This window comes from Cheilinus undulatus, linkage group 13 (assembly GCF_018320785.1).
Source record: "Cheilinus undulatus linkage group 13, ASM1832078v1, whole genome shotgun sequence".
NCBI classification, from domain to species: domain Eukaryota; kingdom Metazoa; phylum Chordata; class Actinopteri; order Labriformes; family Labridae; genus Cheilinus; species Cheilinus undulatus.
Genome location: NC_054877.1, coordinates 25,382,258 through 25,408,476, shown reverse-complemented (window position 1 = coordinate 25,408,476; position 26,219 = coordinate 25,382,258). Strand labels below are relative to the sequence as shown.

General features: G+C 39.7%; 1 protein-coding gene across 2 annotated transcripts; it reads left to right on the top strand.

The window, feature by feature from the left end:
- The first annotated feature begins 703 nt into the window (after positions 1-703).
- gigyf2 (GRB10 interacting GYF protein 2) lies at positions 704-22,218 on the top strand. 2 transcript variants are annotated; one of them, XM_041803430.1, is made up of 29 exons: positions 704-801; positions 3,318-3,369; positions 3,557-3,716; positions 3,848-3,943; positions 4,199-4,307; positions 5,024-5,129; positions 5,215-5,255; positions 5,351-5,383; positions 5,562-5,663; positions 8,263-8,474; positions 8,569-8,710; positions 9,889-10,140; positions 10,241-10,416; positions 10,499-10,655; positions 10,771-10,937; positions 14,019-14,113; positions 15,254-15,382; positions 15,529-15,659; positions 15,786-15,886; positions 16,133-16,273; positions 16,389-16,547; positions 16,626-16,874; positions 16,962-17,084; positions 17,214-17,456; positions 18,040-18,242; positions 18,342-18,493; positions 18,596-18,798; positions 21,408-21,561; positions 21,665-22,218. In XM_041803430.1, exons 2-29 carry the CDS (start codon positions 3,332-3,334, stop codon positions 21,730-21,732), a joined length of 3,942 nt encoding a protein of 1,313 aa, XP_041659364.1. In that variant the 5' UTR covers positions 704-801; positions 3,318-3,331; the 3' UTR covers positions 21,733-22,218. The 2 variants fall into 2 exon arrangements, with proteins under 2 accessions (XP_041659364.1, XP_041659363.1); XM_041803429.1 differs by having other exon boundaries at positions 5,562-5,738.
- The last annotated feature ends 4,001 nt before the right edge of the window (positions 22,219-26,219 follow it).

Genomic DNA, 26,219 nt, shown 5'->3' with positions numbered 1-26,219 from the left:
GTTATCCGAGATTATAATCGTTAACGGATACACCGTAAATTACACACTCGATTGGGTAAACGTGAGGGATTTACATTGTGCTGCATTTAAGTCTCCTCGGATGGCAGCATTGCCAAGTTGAGAAGTCTCTATCCTTTCCTACCTTAGGTGAATTCATTGATTTTATAACAACCAGCCATGATCTAGGTACTTCTATACGAAGAGCAAGGTCCGATTAAAAACAAGAAGCATTAAGGAATATTATCTGAAAAAATTCTGCAATACCTCTCACACATTATAAATTAATATCAAGTCATCATTTGCTTGGATAAATTAACTGGAATTTTATGTAAGTAGATGCAATGTGTGTCAGCAAGTCGGGTACACAATTTGGACTTTTCTTGCCGTCTTTCCAACTTTATGAAGCCCTCAGGTAGATTTTCGAAGTTGAAAATTCATTTTTCCGATTTGAATTGGAGGCAGCGTTGTGTAGGGGGGAAGCATGCAAAGTCCGCGTCATGTCCTCTCCTATAGTTAAAAGTGATTATTGCTTAATTTAAAAGTCATTTTACATTCTACAACCCATATACCTTGTTTTTCTGTACACACTTGATTCAAATAAGAGTAAATAGTGTATGTATGTTAACTCCACAGTACGTCAATACGTACTAGTCAGCAAATCTTTCTACGGCATGCATACGGGTTTTATCTGTTGTCACATGACCCACACTCAGCCATCTTGTGGAAAACGAAGAGAGAGAGAGAGCCCAGAGAGAGCCACACAACTCGCATACAAACCTTGTGCTGTCACAACAAGCAGAGGTAAGACAGCCAAAGTTCAGTACACTAGCAAAGAAAAGTAACCAATTTAATCAAACTGTCATGTCAGGGGGCTTTATTCTGAAAAGATTTGGGGGCCTGGGACAGTTGTTAAACCACCATGTTTACTTGGCCTTGCAGCATCGGGCTCCAGTGTCTCTGTGTGCGTGTACGGGCCCTGTGAAATGCGGGACGGGCTGACGAGGAAATTTTGTTGTTGGCTCCTGGTTGCTCGAAGGCCGCGTGTAGCTAGTTAGCCAACCTGTTAGCTGACTAGCCACAAGTGCTGAGGATGGGGATTAATTTATGCAAGATGACTGTTGAATCTGTCATGAGTGATGACTGACAATGCGTTTACTCACATAGTAAACCAAAGTAGTGTCTAATTACGTTGAGATATATGTTTCAGTGACAGGCCCGATTAAGCTACGTTGTATAAGACGATGTTAGCTGTTGGCTAACCGTTGGCTAACGTTTTGCTGGCTAGCGATTATAGTCCTGTGTGGCACCAGTCAGTAGCAAGAGGCACTTTAACTAGCTTCAACTCTGATGCCATCTTTAAACATATCTATCGATCTACTGTAAATATTAAACACTTCGTGAACCTGTCCTCTCATGTTTGCCAGTTGCTTTGTTTGTGAAAAACTGTATTTGTTTATTTGATTGATTAGCACAATGCGTTAGCTTACCCAATGTTGGTGACTGACCATAGCGTGAACTGCTTACCAACTTCTGATATGATGACAATAATAGAGCTATCGTTTGATATACCCTAAGGTCGAAAATACAATGGTATAGTAGATTCGAGTGTTATTGGATTGTTGTTTTACTCACTGTCATGATAAAATAACGATTACGCTACGTTGCACTAGAAGTATTACAACAGTCACCAGCCGGACAACTTCACCAGTACATAATTTAATGATCAACTTAAGCTACTTCTACTCCACGAAAACACCAAATTTATGATAGAACAGACAAAACCGCGTTATAGTGAACAAATTATGTCTTATACGTGGTTCTTTCTTACTTTCTTACTCGTCACAGCTGTATGTAAGCTCTAGTCCGTCGTTCAGATTTTACTTTATGCTAACACTGCCTGATATGACAAACGTGCAGACGGATTGTCTGCAATATTGCTAACATAATGTCTTTGTGGCTGTCAAACAGAAACTTACACGTGGTTGTACTCCTCTTCCATATGGTCAGTCGTATTGAGTTTACCTTCGCCTTTGTACCCGATGTTTTAGGAATGCTTTCAGCATAATAAATCATAACTTTTTAAGGGAGCAGAACTACTGATAGTAGAAATGTTTACGCAGATGAAACAAACGAACCGCCGTTAACTTAACGGTTTTATTTGTGTTTATAAGCTGAAGTCAAGTCAGCCTCTGTTGTCAATTACAGGTGTCTGACATATGCTGGTTGAAGGCTGGGAGACTTCCTAAAATAGCTTTAGCAGATTGAAATTGTACACTGCATGTGGATATGGGATGGGCTGTATATCCTGAGGGGTCTGAATTCATTCAAGCGGGTGACAAAACCTCAAGTGTTCTCACAAATCCGTGGAGCCGAATAATGCAAATCAGTCTGGGTTGAAAAAAAATCTAGAGTTGAAAAACTCATAAAGATAGATTACCGTAATCATACATTAAATGATTTTCTTAGTTTTTGAGTTTGAAACATTGTTAATTCTTGTTTAGTCTACTTATGACACTATAACTGATGGTTATAAATGTGTTACATCAAACTGCATAGCTGTGTGCTGAATCATCAAAACTTAAATGTTAAGAGCAGGAATTTACCTCAGTGTTTCTGTACATTTGTGTTGGATGCACAATATTAATGGCAGGATATTGGTATAGGCAGTTAGCTTAAAAAGTGGAATATAGTCAGATATAAAAAATTCTGCTGATACAACTGATATTTTGGCTATGAAACTCTGCCTGTATCAGCTGTAAATATTGGCAGGTTAAACATTAGTTATTGGTGTTTTAGGCTGGACCAACAGGCCTACGTCAGCTGAAGTCCTTACTCTGTAAAGTCTGTTTTAAGGACAGAAATTTGTTACTTTATACATCCTCAGACTTTATGTTGTATGTTTTTAAGGACTAAAGTTTTAGGTCTAAACTACATCTAAGTAATGTGTTGCCTTAAATGATTTGTAAATATCTACATATTTGATATCCATTAAAATCCATTATCTGGCATCCCTTGTGAGATGTAATAATCACCATTCCTTATATAGTTTGCATTTTCAGAAAAATAAAAATGTTTTTATAAAATGCAGTTAATAGAGCTTAGTGTTGCACCAGTAATGTCTTAACAAAGACAAACTACTTTTAGATATTTGTCATAAAACATAGGATATGTGTGAAGCATTTAAGATATATATTTTTTAATTTGTTCAAATGGCTGCAGGTTTGTCTCTTTTGTTACTTTGGTCTTCAACTGTATTATTGTTACACCATAAGAGTAAATCCTGAGTGGTACTTACTCTTCCTTTTTCATATTTGCAGAACTTCAAGGAAGAATGGCTGAAACCCAGACACTTAACTTTGGACCAGAATGGTAAATGAACTGATATTAATTAAGGATTCAACTAATGGAAATAATCTGTGGGTAGTAAAACTGGTTTTCTGTCAGGGCTTAGTGCATCTTTTCCAAACATGTTCAGGCATGCAATTTGCTATCTTATCAATAGTGTTGCCTTCCCTTCCTCTTTCCATTCTGCTTACGCCACCCTTTCTTTTTGCAGGCTCCGTGCCCTGTCTGGAGGTGGTGGAGGCAGCAGTGGTGGTGGAAGCAGCTGTGCAGTTGCCTCTCCACCCCTTTCACCTGCATTGCCAAAGTATAAACTTGCAGACTATCGTTACGGGAGAGAAGAAATGTTAGCACTTTATGTAAAGGATAACAAGGTTAGTATGCCAGTAACATTTGCATCACGATTGTTGATACCAACTTGCATATATGGCAATGTGGATATTTAATCTGTATTTTTGTTATTTGATGTGATAGTGAATGTTGTCATTTATTCTCTCTCTTCCAGATCCCTATAGACCTACATGATAAGGAGTTCCTGCCCATATTGCAGGAGGAGCCTTTGCCGCCTCTGGCACTCGTGTCTTTTACAGAGGAGGAACAGGTAGGACTTCATGTCACAATATCAGGTCTCTGTTTTTCTTGGAAATTGTTAAATGGGAAATGATCTACTTGATCAACAACCCAAAATAAACAGCAAATTTCCCTCCCGCCATTTGTCTTCTGACTTGGATTTCTTTCATTGTATGATTCTTTCTTATAATGTTTTGCCATTTACTACCAAACAAATAGAAAGTGCATGGAAAAGAGCTAATGGTATGTTTTTCCCCCATTTTCCCCTCCCCTTTTGTATTTGTAGAGAAACTTTTCCATGTCTGTAAACAGTGCAGCTGTACTTCGGCTGACAGGACGAGGAGGTGGTCCGATAGCAGGGGCACCAAGAGGCCGAAGTACCTCAAGGGGTCGAGGTAAGATCGTATTCAAGGTTACATGTAATTGTGCCATGATTTCTATCTCGCTTTAAGCATAAATACCAACAGGTGGAACTATGTGTGTTAAACTTTAAAATTGAGAGCTGGAGTGAATGATGTTGCCATTGACAATGACTGATATTCCGTCCTTCAGTTAATAATTAAGAATCACTATAATGGAGGGTTGTTGACAAGCAATGTCATGGATATGAAGGATTTGTCCCAATAAAACCCTAGTCTTTGGTGAAAAAACATTTGTGAGTGTATTAGTGTCACGGGTGGGCGCAATGCAGTTGACAGATAAATGGAAAAACACAACAGCCACTTTGTGCACATCCTCTTTATGTAAAAGGAGAAGAAAAGTATGGCATCATGATTCAGCAGATTTGTAAAAACTAATGAAGTAGTTCAGTTTTACATATTTTGTGTGTTTCCATGATGAAGAACCTATAAATCGTTTAAATTTTGGCAATTTATTCACTGATGTGCCTGCGGCTTCTGGGTGCAGAGTTTGGGTGAAGACTTTCAGATAATTTTGGAAGGGAAATTTAAATGTTCTGTGCAACCATCTGCCTATGTTTAAGCAACATTAGGTCATTTGTTTTCACAAGTTAAAAATCCTAAATTATACCCAGCATAAGCACACAGTAAAAAGCATGTAGAACTCTTCAGGTCATATTAATCATATAATTTCACTTTGGGATTACTTGCAGGCAGGGGAAGAGGAGATGGAGGGTTTTACCAAAGAAGTTTTGATGATGTGGAAGGTTTTGGTCGCGGGGGGAGGGAGATGCACCGCTCCCAGAGCTGGGAAGAAAGGTATTTGAATACTCCAAAGGATTTTCAATAGAAGCCATTGACACTTTGTGAACCTGCTTTGTTGAATGTGTGGTTTTCTCGCCAGGGGAGACAGAAGGTTTGAAAAGCCAGGTCGGAAAGACCCAGGTTGGTGTTAAAATTGTTACTCAAATAATCAATACATGACATGCTCTGGCAAATGCTCTGGCTTATCTGCTTGTTCCTCTCTGTGAACTTTACAGATGCTGCTCCAGGACATTTTCAAATGAATCACAGTAAGTCGATCTTTCTACTATTTCAGTCAATGTTGTAAAAGCCAGCCATATACTTCTCTGAAATATTGATGTCATATGCAAGCTTTTCATATTGTTTCATAGTAAAAACAAAGTTTTCATATGGATTAGATATGAATGTAATGACGATGGCCAATAAGCCTGTCCCTGCTCTTTTCAGTCAGAAGTAACTATGAAGATGTGGGGACTGGACTGCCAAGGAAGCATGACTTCATACGTTCAGAGAGTGAGAATTGGCGTTCCTCCCGTGACGATCAGAACGGTGAGGATGATGAAGGGGGCTGGCGTCTGGCGGGTTCTCGACGGGACAGTGATCGGTGGTGCCCCCCGAGCCCAGGTGGGCATTGCACTGACCACATTATAACCATACATTAGCAAAGCATTAATCCAATAAACTTGGTTCTGGATATCTGCCAGATCAGGTTTTCCCAACTTAAAAATGCTGTATTAACAATAAGGGACTAATTTTTAATCACAGTCTGTCCTACAATGTGTCCACCTCTTGTGATGACATCACTGTTCCTCTGCTGTTGCAATGACCTCTCATTGACTACAAGCTGCATTGTACACATACATGTGCCAAGTACCACAGCTGAGCACTCTTTTGTTGTACAAGGCTTTTTCGTTGCTAGTAATGTCATACACGTTAGTGAACTGATGGAGCATTTCTTTCATCCTTCAAATCTTCTAGTTGTAGAGGTTGTTGGTTTCACAAAGTTGTAATACATCAGGCTGCTCAGCCTTTGTTGTTAGTGTCCTCCATGCTGTGTGGATTCTGCCTCCATCCCGTTGTCACCGATACTCAGTATAGCTATTTGAGTCTGGTTTGGATTTATATATCTGTGCCAGGATTAGATCAGTGCATCTCTACAACACATTTATTAATAAAAAGGTCCTTGATGAAGGCCTGTGTGGTGTTCAGTCAAAATTAAGGAACATCTATTAACTGTTGTGTGTGATCCATTATTTTATTTTAGTGCAGGGTTCAACTGACATGTTGCTATACCACCTACCAAAATAAGAGGCTTTCTCTAGCTCCCCTTGAATTACGGCATTTTTTCTATGGATTTCAGTCTTTGTGACAGTGCTTTTGAACTGTACATAGTGATGGGAATCGAGAACCGGTTCCATTTGGTTCAATCCATCAACATCGTTTACATTTGATCTTAATGATTCCCTTATCAATGCCTTACTTCTCTTTGAGGAGGCAGTTTTCCACTATATTTAAACTGGTATTCATGCCTGCTTTGCTCTTCAACTCAGCTTCTGTATGCCCCCCCCTGTATTTTTTTGCAGTTTCATTCAGTGTTCGAGCAGTCTCTCATTTAATATTGAAACTGCTCTGGGATAGGTGCTGTTTTTCAGTCCGTTAGTTTTGGATCTTATTGTCCTGAACCGTCTTCCTGAGGGTAGCAGTTGGAACAGGTGATGTGCTGGGTGGGATGAGTCCTTCAGGATGCCCAGGGCCTTCCTGTGGCAGTGGGACCTGAACAGCTCCTCTAAGGAGAGGAGAGCACAGCCAGTGATTTTCTATGCTGTGTTGATGACCCTCTGGAGAGCTGTCATCTCCTGAGCAGTGCAGCTGGAAAACCACACTAGGATGCAGCATGCCAGTACACTTTCAATTACACACTGATACTAAGCAGTGAAAACACAATTTCAGACAAGACGATATCAGACTGATCAGAGGTGAATATTCCAGTTTAATCTATGATGCTAGAGTAAATACAAGTTACTGTCAGAAACTTTAGTTTAGTTATTTTTATTGACCCTGGTAAACAGAATGCTATGCCGTTTGTCTAACTCATTCCATGAGTTTTATTAGTTTAGATTAAAGGGGACATATTATGCAAAAATCACCTTTTCAGGCTTTTCTAACAAAAATATGTGCCCCTGGCCTGTCCACAATCCCCTCAAATACCAGAAAAGTCCATTCCCTTCCGCCCTCTTTTTCTCCACCTTTCAGGAAATGTGTGCTGAAACAAGCCGTTTCATGTGGGGAGTTAGCACCACCCCCAGGTTTGATTGGCCCTCCCCGCTTGGAAGAAAACTCCACCCTCCTCTCCTGATCTTCCTGTCAGCTGCCAGTTGAGATGCTGGATAGCTCATTGGGTTACCCTGCTGACTGATCTAGGAGATTGATGGTTCAAATCCCAGTTAGTTTTTTGATTTTGGATAAAAGTGTCTGTAACATCAGGGGTGCTGCATTCCTTTACTTAGAGGGGTGTAGTCAGGGCCGGGGTCGGACAGCTCATTAACATTTAAAGCCACAGACGCAGAAACAGCTCGTTCTGAGAAGGGCTGAAACAGAGGGGTTTTCAGTCATGCAAAAACTCAATACCGGAGTGTTTTTTTAGGAACAAACTTCACAGGCATGTTCTGGGGACCTTTGAGAACATTATAAACGTGTCTTAAAAGGGTAAATAATGTCCCCTTTAATGTATTTATGAAAATTTCAGAATAAATCAAGTAATTTTGTTAAATGTTAAGTACTGGGAGATACTTAAACAAGAGTTAACTTTTTTGTGCTTGTGTAATGTCGGTCCTTTCCACTGGCTACAACCGAAAGTAAAATTCAGACTTGCAGGAAACACTAAAGTCTAGTTTTTCCAAAAAGAACGTTCATAGGAAGGAATCAATAATGAATCAAAACGATAAGTAGAATTGATAATGGCATTGATACTGATAAAATTTGATCAATGCCTATACCTAACTATACATGCCACAGACACCGTGCTACTCTTGTATGTCAGAGATGATGTAAATTGATTCACTTTGTTCAGTATTGCTGGTGGCCACAAATTGGGATGTTTTTTATTTTGATTGAGATTGAACTAACTATGTTAACTACTTTTCCACAGATGGACCTCGGTCGGCAGGGTGGCGGGAACACCCAGATCAGCGTCGCCGTTTCCCATTTGATGCAAGAGAAGATGAGCGGGGTTACAGGAGGCCACGGTCAGGCAGCGGCAGCCTGGAGGATGAGCGGGACAGCCTGCCAGAGTGGTGCCTGGAGGATGCCGATGAGGAGGCGGGTACCTTCGACTCATCAGGGGCCTTTCTGTCTCTGAAGGTAAGTCAAGACCTATGAGAATAAAAAACAGACAAATTACAAAGAATTTGAAATCAAGTATTGATGTGCCTGTATGGCTCTGTTATATACTCAGAAGGCATCTAAGGAGCCAATCCTGGAGGAGGCGGAGCTTGACTTTAAACCCTTGGAAGAGTGTGAAGAGGGTTTGGAGGAGGAAGAGGAGGACAGTCCACCAAAGGAGACCAAAGAAACGGAACCAGAGGCCGAACGAAAAGGTCAGTTTTGATCAAGTGTACTGTTCTTGTTATTATAAAGGAAGGTTATTCTGCTTTGGGGTTTTAATGTATTTCTTCGAGCTGTTATTTTTTTTAAGATTTTCTAGTTGATTTTTCATAATTTGTTTGTATCTTTGTGGTCAAGTGTATTTCTTATAAGTCACTTTAAAGAAAGCATCCCCCAAATCAATGCAATAACATTATAGTTTTTCATGACAGAATGTGTAGGATGTTCACCAAAAGTAGTTTTTTCCTCTTTTTTTAATTAATGCCCACAAAGATCACTTTATATAAATTTCCTTTATATTTTGAATTGATGTGCTTGGGTTGTTACAGAGCATCACTGTTTAGACATGGTTGGGGACCTCAGTCAAAAACAGTGCCAGATTAAAAGAAATAGTAGCCAATACTCACAACCAGAAAAACAAACAACCTACAGAGGTGGTTCTGCAGAGTATTTCTGTCTTTTTGTTTATAACTTGACTTACAGAATCAGAAAACAAATGAATCAGAAACTTTTTAATTTCTCTGAGTTGATGTGTGCTGTTTTTCACAACACTGCTCCCTCTCTTCATTCACTCTCCCATAAGCCACCCTCCCTTGCTCCAGAGTTTAAATTATTTAAAGACAGCAAGCAGCAAATCCCATTCATTCTGCTTGAAATGACAGGCACACAGTCATGGATTTCAGTCTCATGAATTTTGAGTGAGCATGAATTTAAAAAAAGTGTTTGACTAAAGAATTTTCTACAGTAATTAATTTTTGGCATTTTGGTGCTTTGATTCCTAAAATAAGCTACAGAAACAAAGGCCCCTAAAAACTGCCATGGCTCCCTCCCTCCCTGAACTTATGGTCAGTTTTTTTTGTTTGTTTGTTTTGTTTTGTTTTTTTGTTTGTTTGTTTTTTTACCTGGGCACATGTTTGTTATTTTACAAAATTTTATTTTTATTCTGACACATCAAGGAATCAAAACAGAGTGATTTGTGATACAGGCATTAGTTAGTAGTTAAGAGCGTGGCAGCTCTCAAATTTAGCTGCCAATTGCAGATAAGGATTACATCAGAATTGAACTTTTGGCATCTTTATGTAATTTTTCCTTGTATGTCACCAATGGGAAACCAATCCCTGCAACCTAATGGCATCCTCTTTACTGTTGTCTTTTCTGTTTTATTATTTAGAGCTACTTAGAGTCTCAGAGGAGGCTCCAGCTGTTGCAGCACCTGTTGCTCCTCAAGTCACAGAAACTCCAGCTCCTGCCCAGTCCTTGTCGCCGAGCCAGCCCAACAGAACAGAAGATTCTGAAAGGCCAGCTGAAAGACAGCAACCCCTGGAGCTCCCACCAGAGCCCTGCAAAGTCCCCCTGCACATCCCCATGTCAAACAGCATGCTGGAGTCCCTACCCATGACACACATTTCCACCACACGAACAGGTAGGGCTCAAGTCTTCAATCTTAACTGCTAATTAGATAGCTCCTGCAGCATGGGATTCTTCCTGATTCGTAGTGCATATTCTTTCCCCTCTTACTGCAGAAGTATCTGCTCCATCGCCGACCGTCCAGCTACCACAGCCAAAGTCCATGGAAGTCCCTATGCTGATTACAAACAATCCTTTACCCTTCCCTTCAACTATGTTGGCACCTATTGGCAGGCCCACCGCTGTGCCACACGACACAGATGAAGATGAGGGGTTGAAACACTTTGAGCAGGTGAATGAGTCGCATTTATGGAATTTTGTTTTAGGTTGGAGAGTTCCCCTTAACTGTAACTTTACCGTTACCTTTTCCCCAGGAGGCAGAGAAGATGGTAGCATACCTGCAGGATGGTGTGGTAGATGATGACAGACTTGCAATAAAGACTTCAGAGAAGCCCAAACTTGCAGGCCTGCCGCTCACTCATGAGGCTGCTCTCAAGTGGTTCTACAAAGACCCCCAAGGGGAAATACAGGGTGAGATTAGACAAGGTCTCATATGCTGGAAAGGTTCCTTAATACTGGACTTTGATTTCAAACTGCTTTTGTATTGTCCCTGAATGTTCTGACCTCTATTTTTGCACTCTGTCAGGTCCATTCAGTAACCAGGAGATGACAGAGTGGTTCCAGGCTGGTTACTTCACAATGTCTCTGTTAGTGAAAAGAGGCTGTGATGAAGTGTTTCAGGCACTCGGAGAGATCATGAAGATATGGGGAAGGGTACCATTCACTCCAGGCCCAGCACCTCCTCCTCTACAGGTGTGTTGACCTATGTCCACACATTTCCTGTCTTGTTAGCTTTAGTCCACGTTACTAAACATGACCAGTAGGTGGTGTGCCAGTCCACTTTTTGACTGGTCAGGTGTTTTCAGAGGAATCCTTAAAACAGTCAATTGTTTTATGTCTTATGTGTTTTTTTTTGTTTGTTTGTTTTTTTGTTTTGTTTTTTAAGTGTTCATATAGAGGTTCATCTTTTCTTGTTACTACTTTCTCTCTCAAACTCCAATAATTAGATCAGAGCTACATCAGTTGAATGTCAGTGTCTGCCCATGTTTTTCCTAGTGACACAGGCTATATCTGCAAATAGTTTGGCATGCAACACTGTTGCAGCCAGTATTTATCTGTTGTTTTGGATATATTCAAAGCTGGCAAGTTAGTATAAAGCTGCTGATTTAAAACATTTTTATCATATTGGGCAGGAGAAGGTACCTGTTCAGGCTCATTTATGCTCTATGCACATATGAAAATAGACCTGTGCATTTTCAGTGTTACAGGTGTCATTGCGCTCATACTTAGGTGAGTCTGCTGTGCTGGAGTGGAGATCCACAAGAGACATCCAGTGATATTAAATTACAAGAGGAGGGACTACTAGCAACAATTTCATGACATCAAATCACAAAGCTCATTTAAAAACAGACATTAAGTGATGACAGAAACATCTTGATGAACCCAGATTATTATAGTCGGTTCATCTTCCAAATCAGGCTATTATGACCCCATGCACACTTCAGTCACTTGATGTGTCACAGCTCAAGGTGGTATCCTCCAAAAGTTGTGAAAGTGGCTATGCATCAAAGAAACATTGAAGACGGATTCCAGTCAATATACTTTCAAATACCAACATGGTGTAAAATCCTGAAAAGCTTTCATACTTTACTCCTTCCATAGTCAAGTCAGTGGAAATAAAAGTTCACTGACTTAACATCCAAGGTCCATTTTAATGTCTATGTGATAAGATTTTGTAGCATTTCAGAAGACAAATGAACCGTGGTTCCCAACCTTTTCTCTTTATGGTCCTCCCTACAAAAGTTAAGCCCCTCTAGACCCACTTAGAAAAATGAATCATCAGTTTTAAATGTTTTGATTAAGAATACCCTGACTTAGTAGGCCTTCATAAACTTCTTCTTGACAAAAGATCTATGTATAAACTATCCATTATTATGAGGCTGTATTAGAGCCACTTAAGAAAAAAAATTTAAAACGATGTAGTGATTTTCAAGAAAAAAAATACAATTTTCAAGTTAAAGTTGTTAGGTTACAAGAAAAAAACAGATTTTAAAAAATGTCTTCAATGTGCGTGAACCAAACCTAAGAATTTTGGAGATTATAAAGGTGAAATGTTGAAAGTCAACCACTATTTTCAGTTTGGTTTCTTGTAAATGTTTGACTTTACACTTTTTTTATTTTATTATTTTTAAAACTTGAAATTTATATGTCTGTAATATCTAAATTTAAACTTTTAAACGCAGAAAATTCATTCATTCTCAAAAATGAACAGATCCTCTTTTTTTAATATGCTAGGGTGGCCCTAATACACCATTGTTATGTTTCCATTAATATATATATATATATATATATATACACACAGTTCTTAACAAATTTATTAGACCACCTGTCATATTTGTCTCAGAAGTGCATCATGAAGTGCTTTAATGCGGACTCTTTCATTTTCAGTGAGCTCTCCATGTTTTACCATTATGAACAGGAATGAGGAATTTCAAACTGAATTCACCCAAATCTGAGCCGGCTCACTGGGCTTCTCTTAGAAGTCAGAAATTAATCAAGCAGAACATTCAACCACTAAAACTCATTTTTCTGTTCAGGAATGCAAGTAAATAACTATAATTTGACATATTAATAAAGAAATCATAATGTACTTTACTATTTTTCAGTTTTTTTGTAAATCAGTAAATTTGAAAATTCATGGATAACAATAATAATTATATTTTAGCATTAAAAATATTGTTTCGGTAAAAGAGCTTCTACATATTGGTGTATAAACCATTGCAGAAACATAAAAAATTATTTGGATAATTACCAATGCTGTTAATGTAAGGCATCTGTGGCATAAACCTTACTTTGGTTAGGGTTAGGGTGGTCTAATAAATTTGTTAAGCACTGTAAAATTGAAAATATATTTTAAGAAATATATGCACATCAGAGCTGACAGAGCCCCCCTGAGATCTTTACTGGGGTGCCAGGACCCCAGGTTGGGAACCACTAAACTATTTGAAAGTAATTGAGCTTTTGTTTAAGTAAGTCCATTCAGCTTTTCCTCACCTGTGATCTAGTCCAAGGTTCACGATGCTGCTGGTGCATTTATCTATTCACTGATTATAGCTCAGCCACTGACTTATCTAGTGAGAGAATAACAAAGTTAGAGACAGTGAAGACATTAAAGCTTATCTTCTTCCTCTCAATCATTAAATTCATATGTAATCAGTATTCTTGAATGCTAATTGTTGTTGCTTACTGAACTGCTTATATGCAGCAGTTACTCACTGTATCGTATTATCGTATTTTTCCAGTAACCAGCCTCATAAATAAGAATAAGAATAATAAAAATTGCTATCACATTGAAATGCAAAGTTGCCAGCTAGAAGCTGGCCAACTAATCTGGATTGTATGAAATCCAATCTGAACCAGGCTGTGTCAAAGTTTGATAATCAAGGTACATTTGCAGTAACTTGAATGGAGCTAAGGGTGGTCATTCTTAAGTATCCACCTTGTCCAATCTGACAGTTATTCCTTCCCAGAGCAAATCTGAAACAAAGGGCTGCCTTTTAAAAAAAACCCTGTGTCTTATAAAATCCTGGTTCCTTCTGTAGTTGACTGAATAAAGGCCTTGGTAGTTATTTAAGGGTTAACAGTAAATACGCACAATGCAGGTTGTAATTAAGAAAACGCTCTGTCTTCAGTGGAAACTGCAGCGTTGTGGAGTAATGAAAAGTTTTTCAAACTGGTGGAAGACTTCAGCTTTTTAGTCTCTTTACCCACCACATGTTTGTGTAAATATCATTTTCTTGTTAAACTGCTATGATTTATTCTTGTGTCATGCAGGGTGATGGTGATCAAGAGAGGTTGAAGAGGCAGCAAGAGCTCACCGCTCTCAATCTATACCAGTTACAGCAGCTCCAGTATCAATACCTCCTCAGGTATGTCAGCCAGATGAGGTGATCCCTGTACTTCTGTTCGCTATTAAATGTTCATGTACCATTTTAAATACACTCACCGGCCACATGATTAGGTACGCCTATTGAACTGCTCATTAATGCAGATGTCTATGAGCCAGCTACATAGCAGCAAACCAATGCATGTAGATTTAGACAAGGTCGAGACAAAGCTCAAACTGAGCATCAGAATGAGGGATGGAGAAGATTTAAGTGACCTTGAACGTTCCATGGTTGTTGGTGGACTGGTAAACTTTCATGCTATTTCTGCTGAATTCTGACTTTACCATTTGAATGTCATAGCAAGAACCGAGACCCAACAGACCAAGCAACATTTTTCCAATCTTCTGTTGTCCAGTTTTGGTGAGCCTGTGTGAATTATAACCTGAGTTCCCTGTCCTTAGTTGCTTAGCTGTTGTGATCTCCTGCTGCTATAGCCCGTCTGCTTCAAGGTTTGACATGTTGTGTGTTTCAAAGATACTCCTCTGCATGCCTCGGTTGTATCTTTCTGTCAGTTGGAACAGTCTGGTCTTTCTCCTCTGACCCCTGCCATCAACAAGACTTTGACAACATCTTGGCCCAGCGAGCGGATTCTCACTCTTATCTAATCATTTTCCATTAGCCTTAGAGATGGGTGTGCATGAAAATCACAGTACATCAGCAGCTTCCAGAACTCAGACCAGCCTGTCCAGCACCAATGACCATGACACATTTAAAGGCAGTCACCTTAAATCATCTTTCTTACCCTCTCTGATGCTTGGTTGAGCTTCAGCAAATCATCTTGATCATGTCTACATGCCTTGACGCAATGGTTGCTACAATGTGAATGGCTGATTAGCTATTTGTGTTACAAAGCAGCTGAGCAGGTATACCTAAAGAAGTGGCCATGAGTGTAAATGGAAATGCACAACTTTAAGTCGCATCACTGGATCTTTTTTTTTGCAGGAATTGGAAGATTTAACCCCTGCCTCACAATAACATTTAGGCTCCGTCCCATTTTAGAAAATTGTAGGGATAAACATTAAGCTACACTAAATTATAATGCATACTGAAAAATAACCATTTAACATGCAGGATAAGTAATTCAACCACGTAACTAAAATGTGAACATCTTTCCCCGTTCAGGCAGCAGTATGCTCAGGCCCTGGCCCAGCAGAAAGCTGCAGCTCTGAACTCTGCTCCTCTACAGCAGCAACAGCAGCATCAACAGCAGATTAACCTGCTACTACAGCAATACCAGGCTCTCAAGATGAGGTCAATAACACACAGTACTAATGACAACGCATGACATCATCACCTCACCTCTAAATGCATCTGTACCTGTACTGTAATGCGTAGAAATCTCAACCTGCAAGACTTAAAAAGACAACAGGATCTCAATATTTTTCATGTGTTTATAGAGCATCTGAGAGCCTTCTACCTCCTGTTACCCGGTCCCTCTCTGTACCGGACTCTGGTTCTGTGTGGGAAATGCAGAACCCATCCTCTCAGGCCTCCTGCACACCAAACCTCCAACAGTCTGCTCCAAGCAGTAAGTTTCTTTTTGCCTCAATTTTCTGCAGTGTGATTTTCCTCTTCAATCCCATGAGCACCTGAGCAAAAATGGTCTAGTCATGCTTTAGCAGGGTAATGCATCCTTTTGTTTTATGTTTGACAGCGTGGGATGGCAGCAGTGTTTGGGATTTACCCATAGACTCCATGGCTCAGGCTCCAACTATCGAGCAGATGCAACAGTTTGAGAAGTCAAAAGCTGCAAAAGTAAACAACTTTTCTTTTGTATTAAAATAGTTCTTGAAGTCTAAATTTATCTCAAATTGTCACCAGTTCAATAGTGTGGTGTGATGAAAAACAACATTCATTAAAGTGGTTTGGATTTTAAAAGCAATTTTAAAGACTATGATGAGAAACGTTAAGAAGTATTTCTTTACACATAAAGATTATATGAGAACAAAAATAGTTTCCTTCATCTGCTCACTATTGTTTCTTTATTGTATGGTTTGACAGTTGGAGCTGGAGAGACGTGAGGCAGAAATGAGAGCCAAAAGAGAGGAAGAGGAGAGGAAACGGCTAGAGGAGGCCTTAAGAGCTCGACAGGAGGAGGAGCGCAAACGCCTGGAAGAAGAGGAGTTGGCACGGCAAAAACAGGTAAAGTGTCTGGAAAAAACATCCATTCACCACGTTAAAGTTTTCAAGCTGATGTCACTAAGTGAGATACTTTTCCCTTCTGAAGCTGAGACTGATCAAATACTTCAATCTTTAGGAGGAGGCATTAAGACGACAGAGAGAGCTTGAAGAGGCACAGCGCAGGCAAAAAGAAGAGGAGGAGAGACTGGCACAAGAAGAGGCTCTCCGCAGATTAGAAGAGAGGAGAAGGGAAGAAGAGGAGCGGAAGAAACGTGAGGAGTTTCTTCGCAAACAGGTGAGCCGACAGAAACATTTTTTGTACCTCAACTTCTTTAAAGCTCTCCCTGAACTATGTTGTTCTCTACTTATCTAGGAGGAAGAGCGCAGGAAGCAGGAGGAACTTGAAGCATTGCGGAGGCGTGAGGAGGAGAAGCGAGCAGAGGAGGAGGCAGCTGCTGCTGCTGCAGCTGCTGCCCTGGCTCAACAACAAGAGGAGGAGCAGAAGAGGAGAGAGCTGGAGGCCCAGAGACAGCAGGAGCTGCAGAGACAAAGGCAGCAGCAACAAGAAGCCCTCAGGAGACTTCAACAACAGCAGCAGCAGCAGCAGCTCGCACAGATGAAGGTCAGGATGCACAACATTAGCCTGTAAAAATAGACAGCACAGACTGTATTTAAAGCTGACGAAACACCTACTTCTTCTTGCTCTCAGCTTCCATCCTCCTCAAAGTGGGGCCAGCAGTCAGCCAACGCCATAAACCAGAACCAGAACGCTCTGTCGCTGGCTGAGATCCAGAAACTCGAAGAGGAGAGAGAACGACAGGCGCGGGAGGAGGTAAGAACAGGGAGCACCGGAAATCTTTTTCAAGACAGATATGCCACCTGCAATATTCTAGCAGCTCTTCTGATTTAAAAGTAGTTTCAGCTGACATTTCCTGTAATGACTCTCTCCTTGCCCTCACAGCAGCGACGTCAGCAGCAGGAACTCCTGAAACTACAACAGCAGCAGGCATTGCAGCAGGCACAGCAGCCCCAGGCCAAGCTATCTGGTTGGGGTAATGTGGCCAAACAGCCAGTTATTACCAAATCTTTGCTGGAGATTCAAAGGGAAGAAGCCCAGCTGATGAAACAGAGGAAGGATCATCAGCAGCAGCAACCACCACAACACCCCATCATCTCTCAACAGATCCGCGCTCAAACAAGAACTGTACGTGATTCTGCATTTTATTGGCTTAAAGATGAAGAAATGCTAAGAAGATTTGCTCAGAGGGGGGTGGATTGTCACCATTTAAATTGGAAATCAAATGTTGATATTAGAATATGGTATAATCCCACTGTCATTTCTTTTGGATTTGAGAACTTGGCTGCCCCGGAGAGCTTTGAAACCTTCATGAAGTTGTTAAAATCAGGTCTAAGGACTCTAGGCAGTATGACTTCACCCATCTCTAAAAATAGTCAAACAATTACATAATTTTTCACTATCATTAGGTCTTGTTCCTGCTCATGGAGTCTTGTTTAGAAGGAAGAAGCAGTAGTCTTCTTAATCTTCATGATTAAAATGTTCAATTTGCATTTGTTAAAAAAGGTGAATAACTTCAATCATACATTTTTAAAGCACAAGTACAAAGCACTCTATTTTCACCTTGGTAAGTGACAAAAATGGCTTTGTTGGCCATTAGTGTTGGATTACAAAGGTATTAGGCAGATGGGTTGGTAATGAAATAAAACTGTGACTTTCAGCCCTTTAAACAAGTTCTCTGTAACAATATTTCCTTCTGTTCTTGTCACAGACATCTCTGAGTAACTCTGTGTGGGGGTCTGTGAACACCAGCCCCTGCACAAACTGGGGCTCAGACTCCAGCAGTATTTGGGGCGACACCCACAACTCCAACATGGGCTTCTGGGACGAGGCTGTGAAGGAAGCTGTCCAGCAACCTCCTCCATCCAGGAAAGGCAACATGCAAAAGAACAACAAAGGCAACGCCAACTTAAGGTGTTTATAAGACCTTTAAAAATGTTTCAAAGGTTATGATGGATGCTCTGATTTGAACTTTCTTTTGTCTTCCTCTTGTCTTTATTCCTCCACGTAAAGTAATTCTATGAGTGGGCGAGCCAATAAGAAGGTAGAGGAGGAAGAGAAGCTGCTAAAGTTGTTTCAAGGGGTCAGTAAGAGCCAGCAGGACACCTTTATGCAATGGTGTGAGCAAACCCTGCACACGCTCAACACAGCCAACAATCTGGATGGTGAGACTTTAAAAATAAGTTTTTGCAAAAGCAAGCCACCCACAAATATTGACAGAGCTTTTCTGGAAACTCACAAATTTTCTCCATCTGTCTTCCTGCCAGTTCCAACGTTTGCATCCTTCCTGAAAGAAGTGGACTCTCCATACGAGGTGCACGATTACGTCAGGGCCTATCTGGGGGACACTCCCGAGGCCAAGGACTTTGCCAAGCAGTTCCTAGAACGTCGTGCCAAACAGAACGCTAACCAACAAAAACCGGCACCGCAGAACCAACAACAAGCCCTCAAACAGCAGCAGCAGCAGCAGGTGAGACAGGCTGAAGTGGAACCCGAAAACACAGCATGAGGGATATGTTCCCACTTTTCCACAAAAAGCCACGCAAGTCTTGTAATGTACTTGAAAGAGAGACATCTGTCCCCTTCACTGTCCAAAAATAGTTTACACACGAGTATTTCTATTTTTAGAGCAGGTCTACTGACATGCCTTCATACTCCGTGTGCACCACAACAATTCAGCTGAGAATTTCTCTTGCATCACGGTTTTGGATCCTCTCCAAAACATGTCACTGTGCTTCTGTGCCTTGTTTGTTAGTGGAGATGATATATCATATCTGTATATGTAATCGTCATGCAGAATAGGGCTGCTACCAAGCAACTAATTTCAAAGTGAACGAAATGAAAATTTAAATCCTGACTAGTCAGAGGTTTGTCTGTCACTGACAGATTTTTTTTTAAGGATGATGGAGGATTTTGAAGGCTGTCCGTTGTGTCTAAGTTCTTCACTGAGGGATACAGGTCGGCATGCAGAGGGTTTAGAGACGATTACAATGCACATACTGGAGACATGGTCTCATGAACTGTGGCTCTTATTTTAGATTGTAGAAATAGTTTTTCTTTAGATTTATTTTCCACACATCTATGTGTGGCCGCTGTAAAGAATCATCGGCACACAAAGGAAGAGCAATTACACAGTAATTTCTATGGAATATTGTTCTGTTTTTATAATATTCACCTTATCACAAAAAGACTGACGGCATCCTGCAAAGTAAAAATGCTGACAAGAGCAGCTGGTGAGCACTCTGTAGTAGGGTATTTATGAGCACATACAATAAACTTTAGCTACAGTGCCACATTTATCACACTTAAAACAAAAATGTGCAAAAAATCAGGAATCAGAAAGGGGGCGAATACTTTTTAAATTGCAATGTAAGTGATCAGAAGTCTAGCTTAATTCATACCGCTTAACCTAGATGCAGTCCATTATAATAGTTTTTCAGAACTATTATCAACATAGGAGTTAATAAATGATGATTAACCTAAATAAAGTCTGTTATATTTCCATTGTTATAGGAGTTAAATCAGTCCAATGTTCCATGCACATTTGCAGATGGAGCCTGTGCAACTTGTGGAGGATTGTGTGTGATTGCCGCATCAAGTTGTCCTTTCTTGTTTCATTATTATACTTCAGTGTGTGGTAATGATAAGAAATCCTGTCGAGCAGACAAAAATGCACACAACTTGCAGCCTTTTAACAAATTATCAGCTATGTTCCTCAAACTACATCATCTTTACATTAAAGGTATTCTTTGAACTGTAAGTGATATCTTAAATGGTACAGTTCATAGTTGCTTGCTTGAAGACAGGGATTGTTGCTCCACTGTAAAAAATGACAAGGAGTAAACACTGTGCTGCTGTGTTCATCTCTCTCTCAGTTCCATTAAAAAAATGCATAACCTGAAAGATTTTTCTTTGAATATTAGTTGGGAAAGACGGCTTCATAAATTGACCTCTACTAATGAAGTCGTATTGAATTATATTATATTACAGATATTAAAGAAAAATTATGTTGGATTGTAAAACGTTAAGACGGAATTTTTACTTAAAAATGATGGACATCAAAAAAAGTCCAGCGCAACCTCTGTGACTAGCAAAGCCAATAAATCACTTAGAAAATGGTTAAAATAAAAAGCACAATTTATTTAACTCAGTTGATCATGGGGTCATGGCACCACCCCCATCCTCACCTTTCTCCACCTTTCAGAAAATGTGTGCTGAAACGAGCCACTCTCAGATTCTCCCCTCATTGAGTCATGTAGGGAGTTAGCCCAACTTGAAAGAAAATTCTGCCCTCCTACCCTGATCCTCCCCACAGCTGTCAGCTGAAAAACTGAGCTGAAATCACACAAAAGTATTAAAGCTCAAGGAAAAAAATAATAATTTGATTTTGGGATGAGTACATGTACTCTGTGGCCATTATCATTTACATTTTGTTCATACTTGCACTCTGTACACATACAGTTTTAACTCCAGTATTTATGTTACATGTAACCAAACTTTATCTAGCTGAATATACTTGGCAAGAAATAATAAGGAAGAAAATAACACATCACACATGGGTATCACTTCTCCAGCCACAGTTTTGGCTTTGTTAGCACAGCAACAATAAGTGCTTTACAACAGCTATGGTAACTCTCAAGGAACACACTACGCAAAAATGCTGACAACTGCCTGCAGGCTTTGTCCATGATGGTACCAGACTGAAGAAGATTTGCCTGGTAATAACAAAACTTGTTACCAGAGATGTGTGCACATTACATTATGTGGAAGGAGGTGGTTTGGCTTGCTGATGGTGTTTCTTGAGCTGGGTAACAACAAGAGTTGATGTATGAGGAAAGAGCAGACAAAGTGACTGATGCTAGAGACTTGATGACAAAACTCTTCATGTACACACATTATTTGTCTAACTGAACAGTTCATGTTTACGGGTAAGATGTGCCAAAGAGCTGTGCAATAAGTAACAGAGGAGTTTATGTGTATCCAGAAAACGTTGCAAGGAATTGCTGCCATTAAGACATTTTTATATGGAGTGTTTTTCCTAGGTAAATGTACATTAAAGTTTATCTTATGTAATCTCAGGACTCGGTATGGGGTGGAACGGGCTCTTCATCTCTCTACCAGTCCAATCACACAAGTGGGCAACAGCAGCAGCAGCAGCAGCGCTTTGAGACCGTCACCTCAGGGAAGAAGAAAAAGAAGCAGAAGATGGTCCGCGCAGATCCCAGCCTTTTAGGTGAGAGCAAACATCCATCTGTTCAATCTGAAAATCTGCAACCATGTGTCACTGCGGTTTACATCTCACCCACTCATTGGATTTGTGTTTTTTGTTTTCCCAGGTTTCTCTGTGAATGCGTCATCTGAGAGATTGAATATGGGAGAGATTGAGACTTTGGAGGACTTTTAAGGGACTGCAGCCAAGCAAACCTAACTGACTGTATCCAATTTGAACAGCAGCTGTTTTACCTGAACCCCCTTCACAACCCCACAACTGCTTCAGAAACCTTTTTTTCAGTTTTCCATTTCTCAAACAAACACTGGTAATCTCTCAATTTCAAATTGTGAAAAGTCTCAGAGACGGCGAGTTTCCTGTTGCTTACGGACTTTTAAAATGACAAAACTCGAGACAAAGGTAAAACTGTCAACCAGCCAAGAGAGTGACCACATGATGAACTGAAGTTTGGAGAAGAATCTTGAGGTGTTGTTCACCTGCTCAGCCAAAATCATGTCCATGTTCTACAAATCCAGTGACAACTAATTTCTAATTTGGCCACCATTGGGATTTTTTTAAGTGTGGATATATGGGTGGGTGCTTGGGGTATATGGGAAAAGGTTAGAGTGATTATATCCATTGTTTTGTTTTATTTATTGAAATTTTTCTCCCTCACACTTTAACCCCTCCTCCTCTTCTCCTTTCCTGTTTTCTGCTGGGTGTTCATGGATAATGATGGAAAAGTAGAGCCCAAGGATTTGTGCCCACATATGTCCTGTTTTAAGGACATGTTCAAAAGTTCCAAGTAGTTATCTATTTCTTGTAAAATACTAGGCTGTTTAAAGAATAAACTTTCAATTCTGCATCTGTATTATAATATATGAAGATGATCTGCTGGAGTCATACTTTTTTATTGCAGTATGAAATAAAACAGTCTGATGTGTGGGCTGTTCACAGCTGTGTCTGAACTATTGAGAAAAAACACCATTGTGCACAATTTAGTGAATTCACATGCGTACAGCTGGTCACACTCTAAAGCACATTTCACAGGGATGTCAATAGAGCTGGAAATCATAATGAAATATATTCTTGGGCTAGCAAGAACATGAAGAAAGCACCGTATCAGCATAGTGTAAAAGCTGAAGAACACTAAGTCAGGAAATACATTATAGAGAGGAAATTACAATAATGTTAATGTGAAGAACAAAATAAGGCTTTATTATGCCTTCATATTTCTTATCTTCCTCCAGCTGTAAGGTCTATAGAGAAGGACACCTCTCTTGATATAAAGTAGCAACAAACAGATAAATGTAATGTGATCAACATGTTTGTGTTCCCTTTGAGACATCTACGTTTAAATCAACATATTTCAATAAGCATTCTGATGAAAATCCTAGCAGCCACTGTAGCAGTGGATTCATATGACTTTCCAGACCTAGTTCTAGACCTAAATGGTTTGGGATACATTCACTGAAGTTAACCCTGCTGCTGTGTGCATGTTGTAAACGACACGCAGGACAGGTCAAACACACACCTTTCACACACACACCAAGTGCTTTATAAATAAATGTATTATTATTATCATCATAGATGTGTTAAACTTTAAATAACATCATTTGGAAACATCTGATTGTGAAAAATATCATTAAAAATTATTCTTATATTTGCAGACCTTTTTGTGCAGTTCCAGGTTTACAGTTTACTATCAAAGAGCCTACTCTAGATGTTTCTTTGAAACATTTGCAGAACAGAGACCAAATGGATTGCCTTGGATGGTCAAGACCCAATCATCAAGTTTTTAGAACATTTTTAGGCCTATTTAATTTCTACATCGGAAAATCCTTTCTTTAAAATAAAGATGTTTTCTTCATTTGGTAGCAGGGAAGGAGAGCAAATGTAGATGGACAACCCTACGCTGACTTTTAAGAGACAGTGGTACACTGCACCGACTGTTAGTGAGCTACTGAGGTTACAATGCTTCCTTTCGCACCCTCGTAGAACTGGGCTGGCAACACTCTGTCCTGGTTAAGGGAAAAAAGCATCAATAATTATAATCCGCCTCTTTCTGTCTTCCCACACTACAGTACTTATAATAGCTATTCACCCTTTGTTTGTTTTAACTTTTTATTGATCTTATAAATCAGTCATGGTCAAGAAGGGCATGAACAGCCCAAATTCAAATTCTCTATTGGATTAAGATTTGGGAGTTGACTCAGCCACACCAGAAAATTGACCTTGTTGTCTTTTAACTATTTATGTGTAGCTTTCGGTGTATGCTTCAGGTCATTTACTCGCAGGAAATAAATCTTTTACCAAGCCATAGTTGTCTTGCTGACTGAGAAGAATCATCCCCACAGCATGATGCTTCCACCACTGTGCTTCACAGTGAGGATGGTGTGTTTGTGATGATGTGCCAAACATAGCGTCTCATCTGATGACCAAAAAACTTAATTTTGGTCTCATTTGACCAAAGAACTTTCTTCCATTTGACAATGGAGTCTCCCACATGCCTTTTGGTGACTCCAGTTGAGATTTATCACGAGTTTTCTTCAACAGTGGCTTTCTCTTTGCCAGTCTTCCATATAGCAATGACTAATGAAGAACCTGGGAAACAGTTTTTGTATGCAGAGTCTCTCCCATCTCAGCTGCTGAAGCTTGTAACTCCTAGTCAGAGGTGTTTTGGGGGCCTCTCCCACCAGTTTCCTTCTTGCAAGGTTTATGTTTGTGAGGACGGCCTGATCGAGGCAGATTTACACACATGCCATATTTCTTCCATTCCAACCTTTTCTCAAGCTGTTTTTCAAAGTCCAGGATCCTTCCTCTGTAGAAAGGATCCTCCTGAGTCAGGTCCCTTGGAGGCGAGGCCAGAGTCCTCCCTGGTAACTCTGACACAACTGTGTCTTTGCAGTCTGCAAATTAAAACAGAGATTTGAACTTATACAGTTAGCAAACTAGCGGTGCAGTTGCTGGCTTATTTAGCTTTCTTACTATAAAGTGCTTTTTAGATTTGATGTGCTATTTTTTAAGCTTGAGATTTCCACCGTTTTAGGTAGACAGTAAGCAGCGCATTTTGTGGCTGTTGTTCCTCGTCGTTTGAAAGGCAGAGTCTTGATGTTGGGCCAGGGATGAACATGCTCTTCTGAAGGAGACACAGGTATTACATCTTCAACCACTATCTCCAACTGTTGATAGTTAAGGGGGAGAGGTCACTCCTACTTTTACTCTGTGGTGCTGAGGATTTTACTTCCTGCTGCTGTGAGAGTTCAGCTGAATGTAACAAAATAATTAATGAAAATAAATTACAGACAAGTAAAAGTAGTGACCAGTGTATTGCCCAATGTAACAGAGTAGAAGTATAGTTTTTAATTACAAATGTAATGGAGTTGGAGTAGAAAGTACTCTGCTCAAAAACTACTCTCAGAAGTAGGATTTTTCAACAAAAACTACTCGAGTTCATGTAATGGAGTAAATGTAACACGTTACTACCCACCTCTGTTGCTTGGAGTGTCCTTTTGTCCTCATGGTGTAATAGTAGCCAGGAATAGTGATTAACCTGTAGCTGGACTTTCCAGACACAGGTGTCTTTATACTACAATCAGTTGAGACACATTCACAGAACTCAGGTGATCCCCATTTCACTTATCATGAGACTACTAGCACCAATGATTGGACCTCTGTTGAATTAGGTCAGTCACTTTAAAGGGGATGAATATTCATGGAGCCTTGTCACTTATTTTAAATTATATCTTTATTTAAGTGGTATAGCTTTATAGAAATCTGTCTTCACTTAGACATTAAAGAGCATTTTTTGGCAAAAAAAAAAAGCCAAATATATTGGCCATGATCCATTTATGTTGTCAGTAAAAGGGTAAAACATCCAAGGGGGTGAATAGTTTTTATTGGCACTGTATGTAAAGGTGCAGTGCTAAATAGGTGGTACTACTTTTTAAAGGAACCCTGGGTATTAAGATAATTTACCCTTACCAGATTAATGTTGATGTTTTTTAAATGTACCCCACTCAAAGAAAAACACTATATCTACATTTTTAGATAATTTAGGAAATAGATTTACATGTAGGCTGACATTACTGTGCAATGCACTCTGGGTAGTGATGTCAGATCATTTCACAGTTATTCTTCCTATGAAGTCACATCCTTAAAGCCTTTTGAATTTTGACTCAAGTGCACTTTTAGTAGAGAGGACAATATGGTATGGTATGGTAATAGGTACTGTAATGTAGGTGAAGGTAAATTCAACCAGAAAGATGTGGGGAGATGAACAGTGCAACCATTTGACTCCACTACACAAAAATGCATTTTACAACAATGGCAGCCTGCATGTAAATCATTTTTTTGTAGAATTTTCTTAAAATGTAGAAATCTTCTTTCTTTGCACAACACATATATTAAATAAATGGTAATTTAATAAAGCCAACATTTCTTGATATGCAGGCTTCCTTTCAAAATGTGTCAGTGAGCCAATGGTACAACATGACAAGTCGTACTGTACTGTATATTCATTTTGAGGTATCATTTTGTTAATGGATCTGTGTTATTTAAAAAAAAAACATTGTCTGCAAAAAATGAAATGGAAAATTACAAAGGTTCTCTCCTTCTGCAAGCTTGATCTTGCTTCATCAGAATCTAGCTAGAAGTCTGCATCGTCACTTGTTTGGTTTGCA

Bases quoted from the DNA above. Each gene is read 5' to 3' on its own strand.
- gigyf2 (XM_041803429.1), top strand. From the start codon at position 3,332: ATGGCTGAAACCCAGACACTTAACTTTGGACCAGAATG. The intron at 3,370-3,556 runs GTAAATGAACTG...TTCTTTTTGCAG, and splicing joins CTTAACTTTGGACCAGAATG to GCTCCGTGCCCTGTCTGGAG. The intron at 10,417-10,498 runs GTGAATGAGTCG...CCTTTTCCCCAG, and splicing joins GGTTGAAACACTTTGAGCAG to GAGGCAGAGAAGATGGTAGC.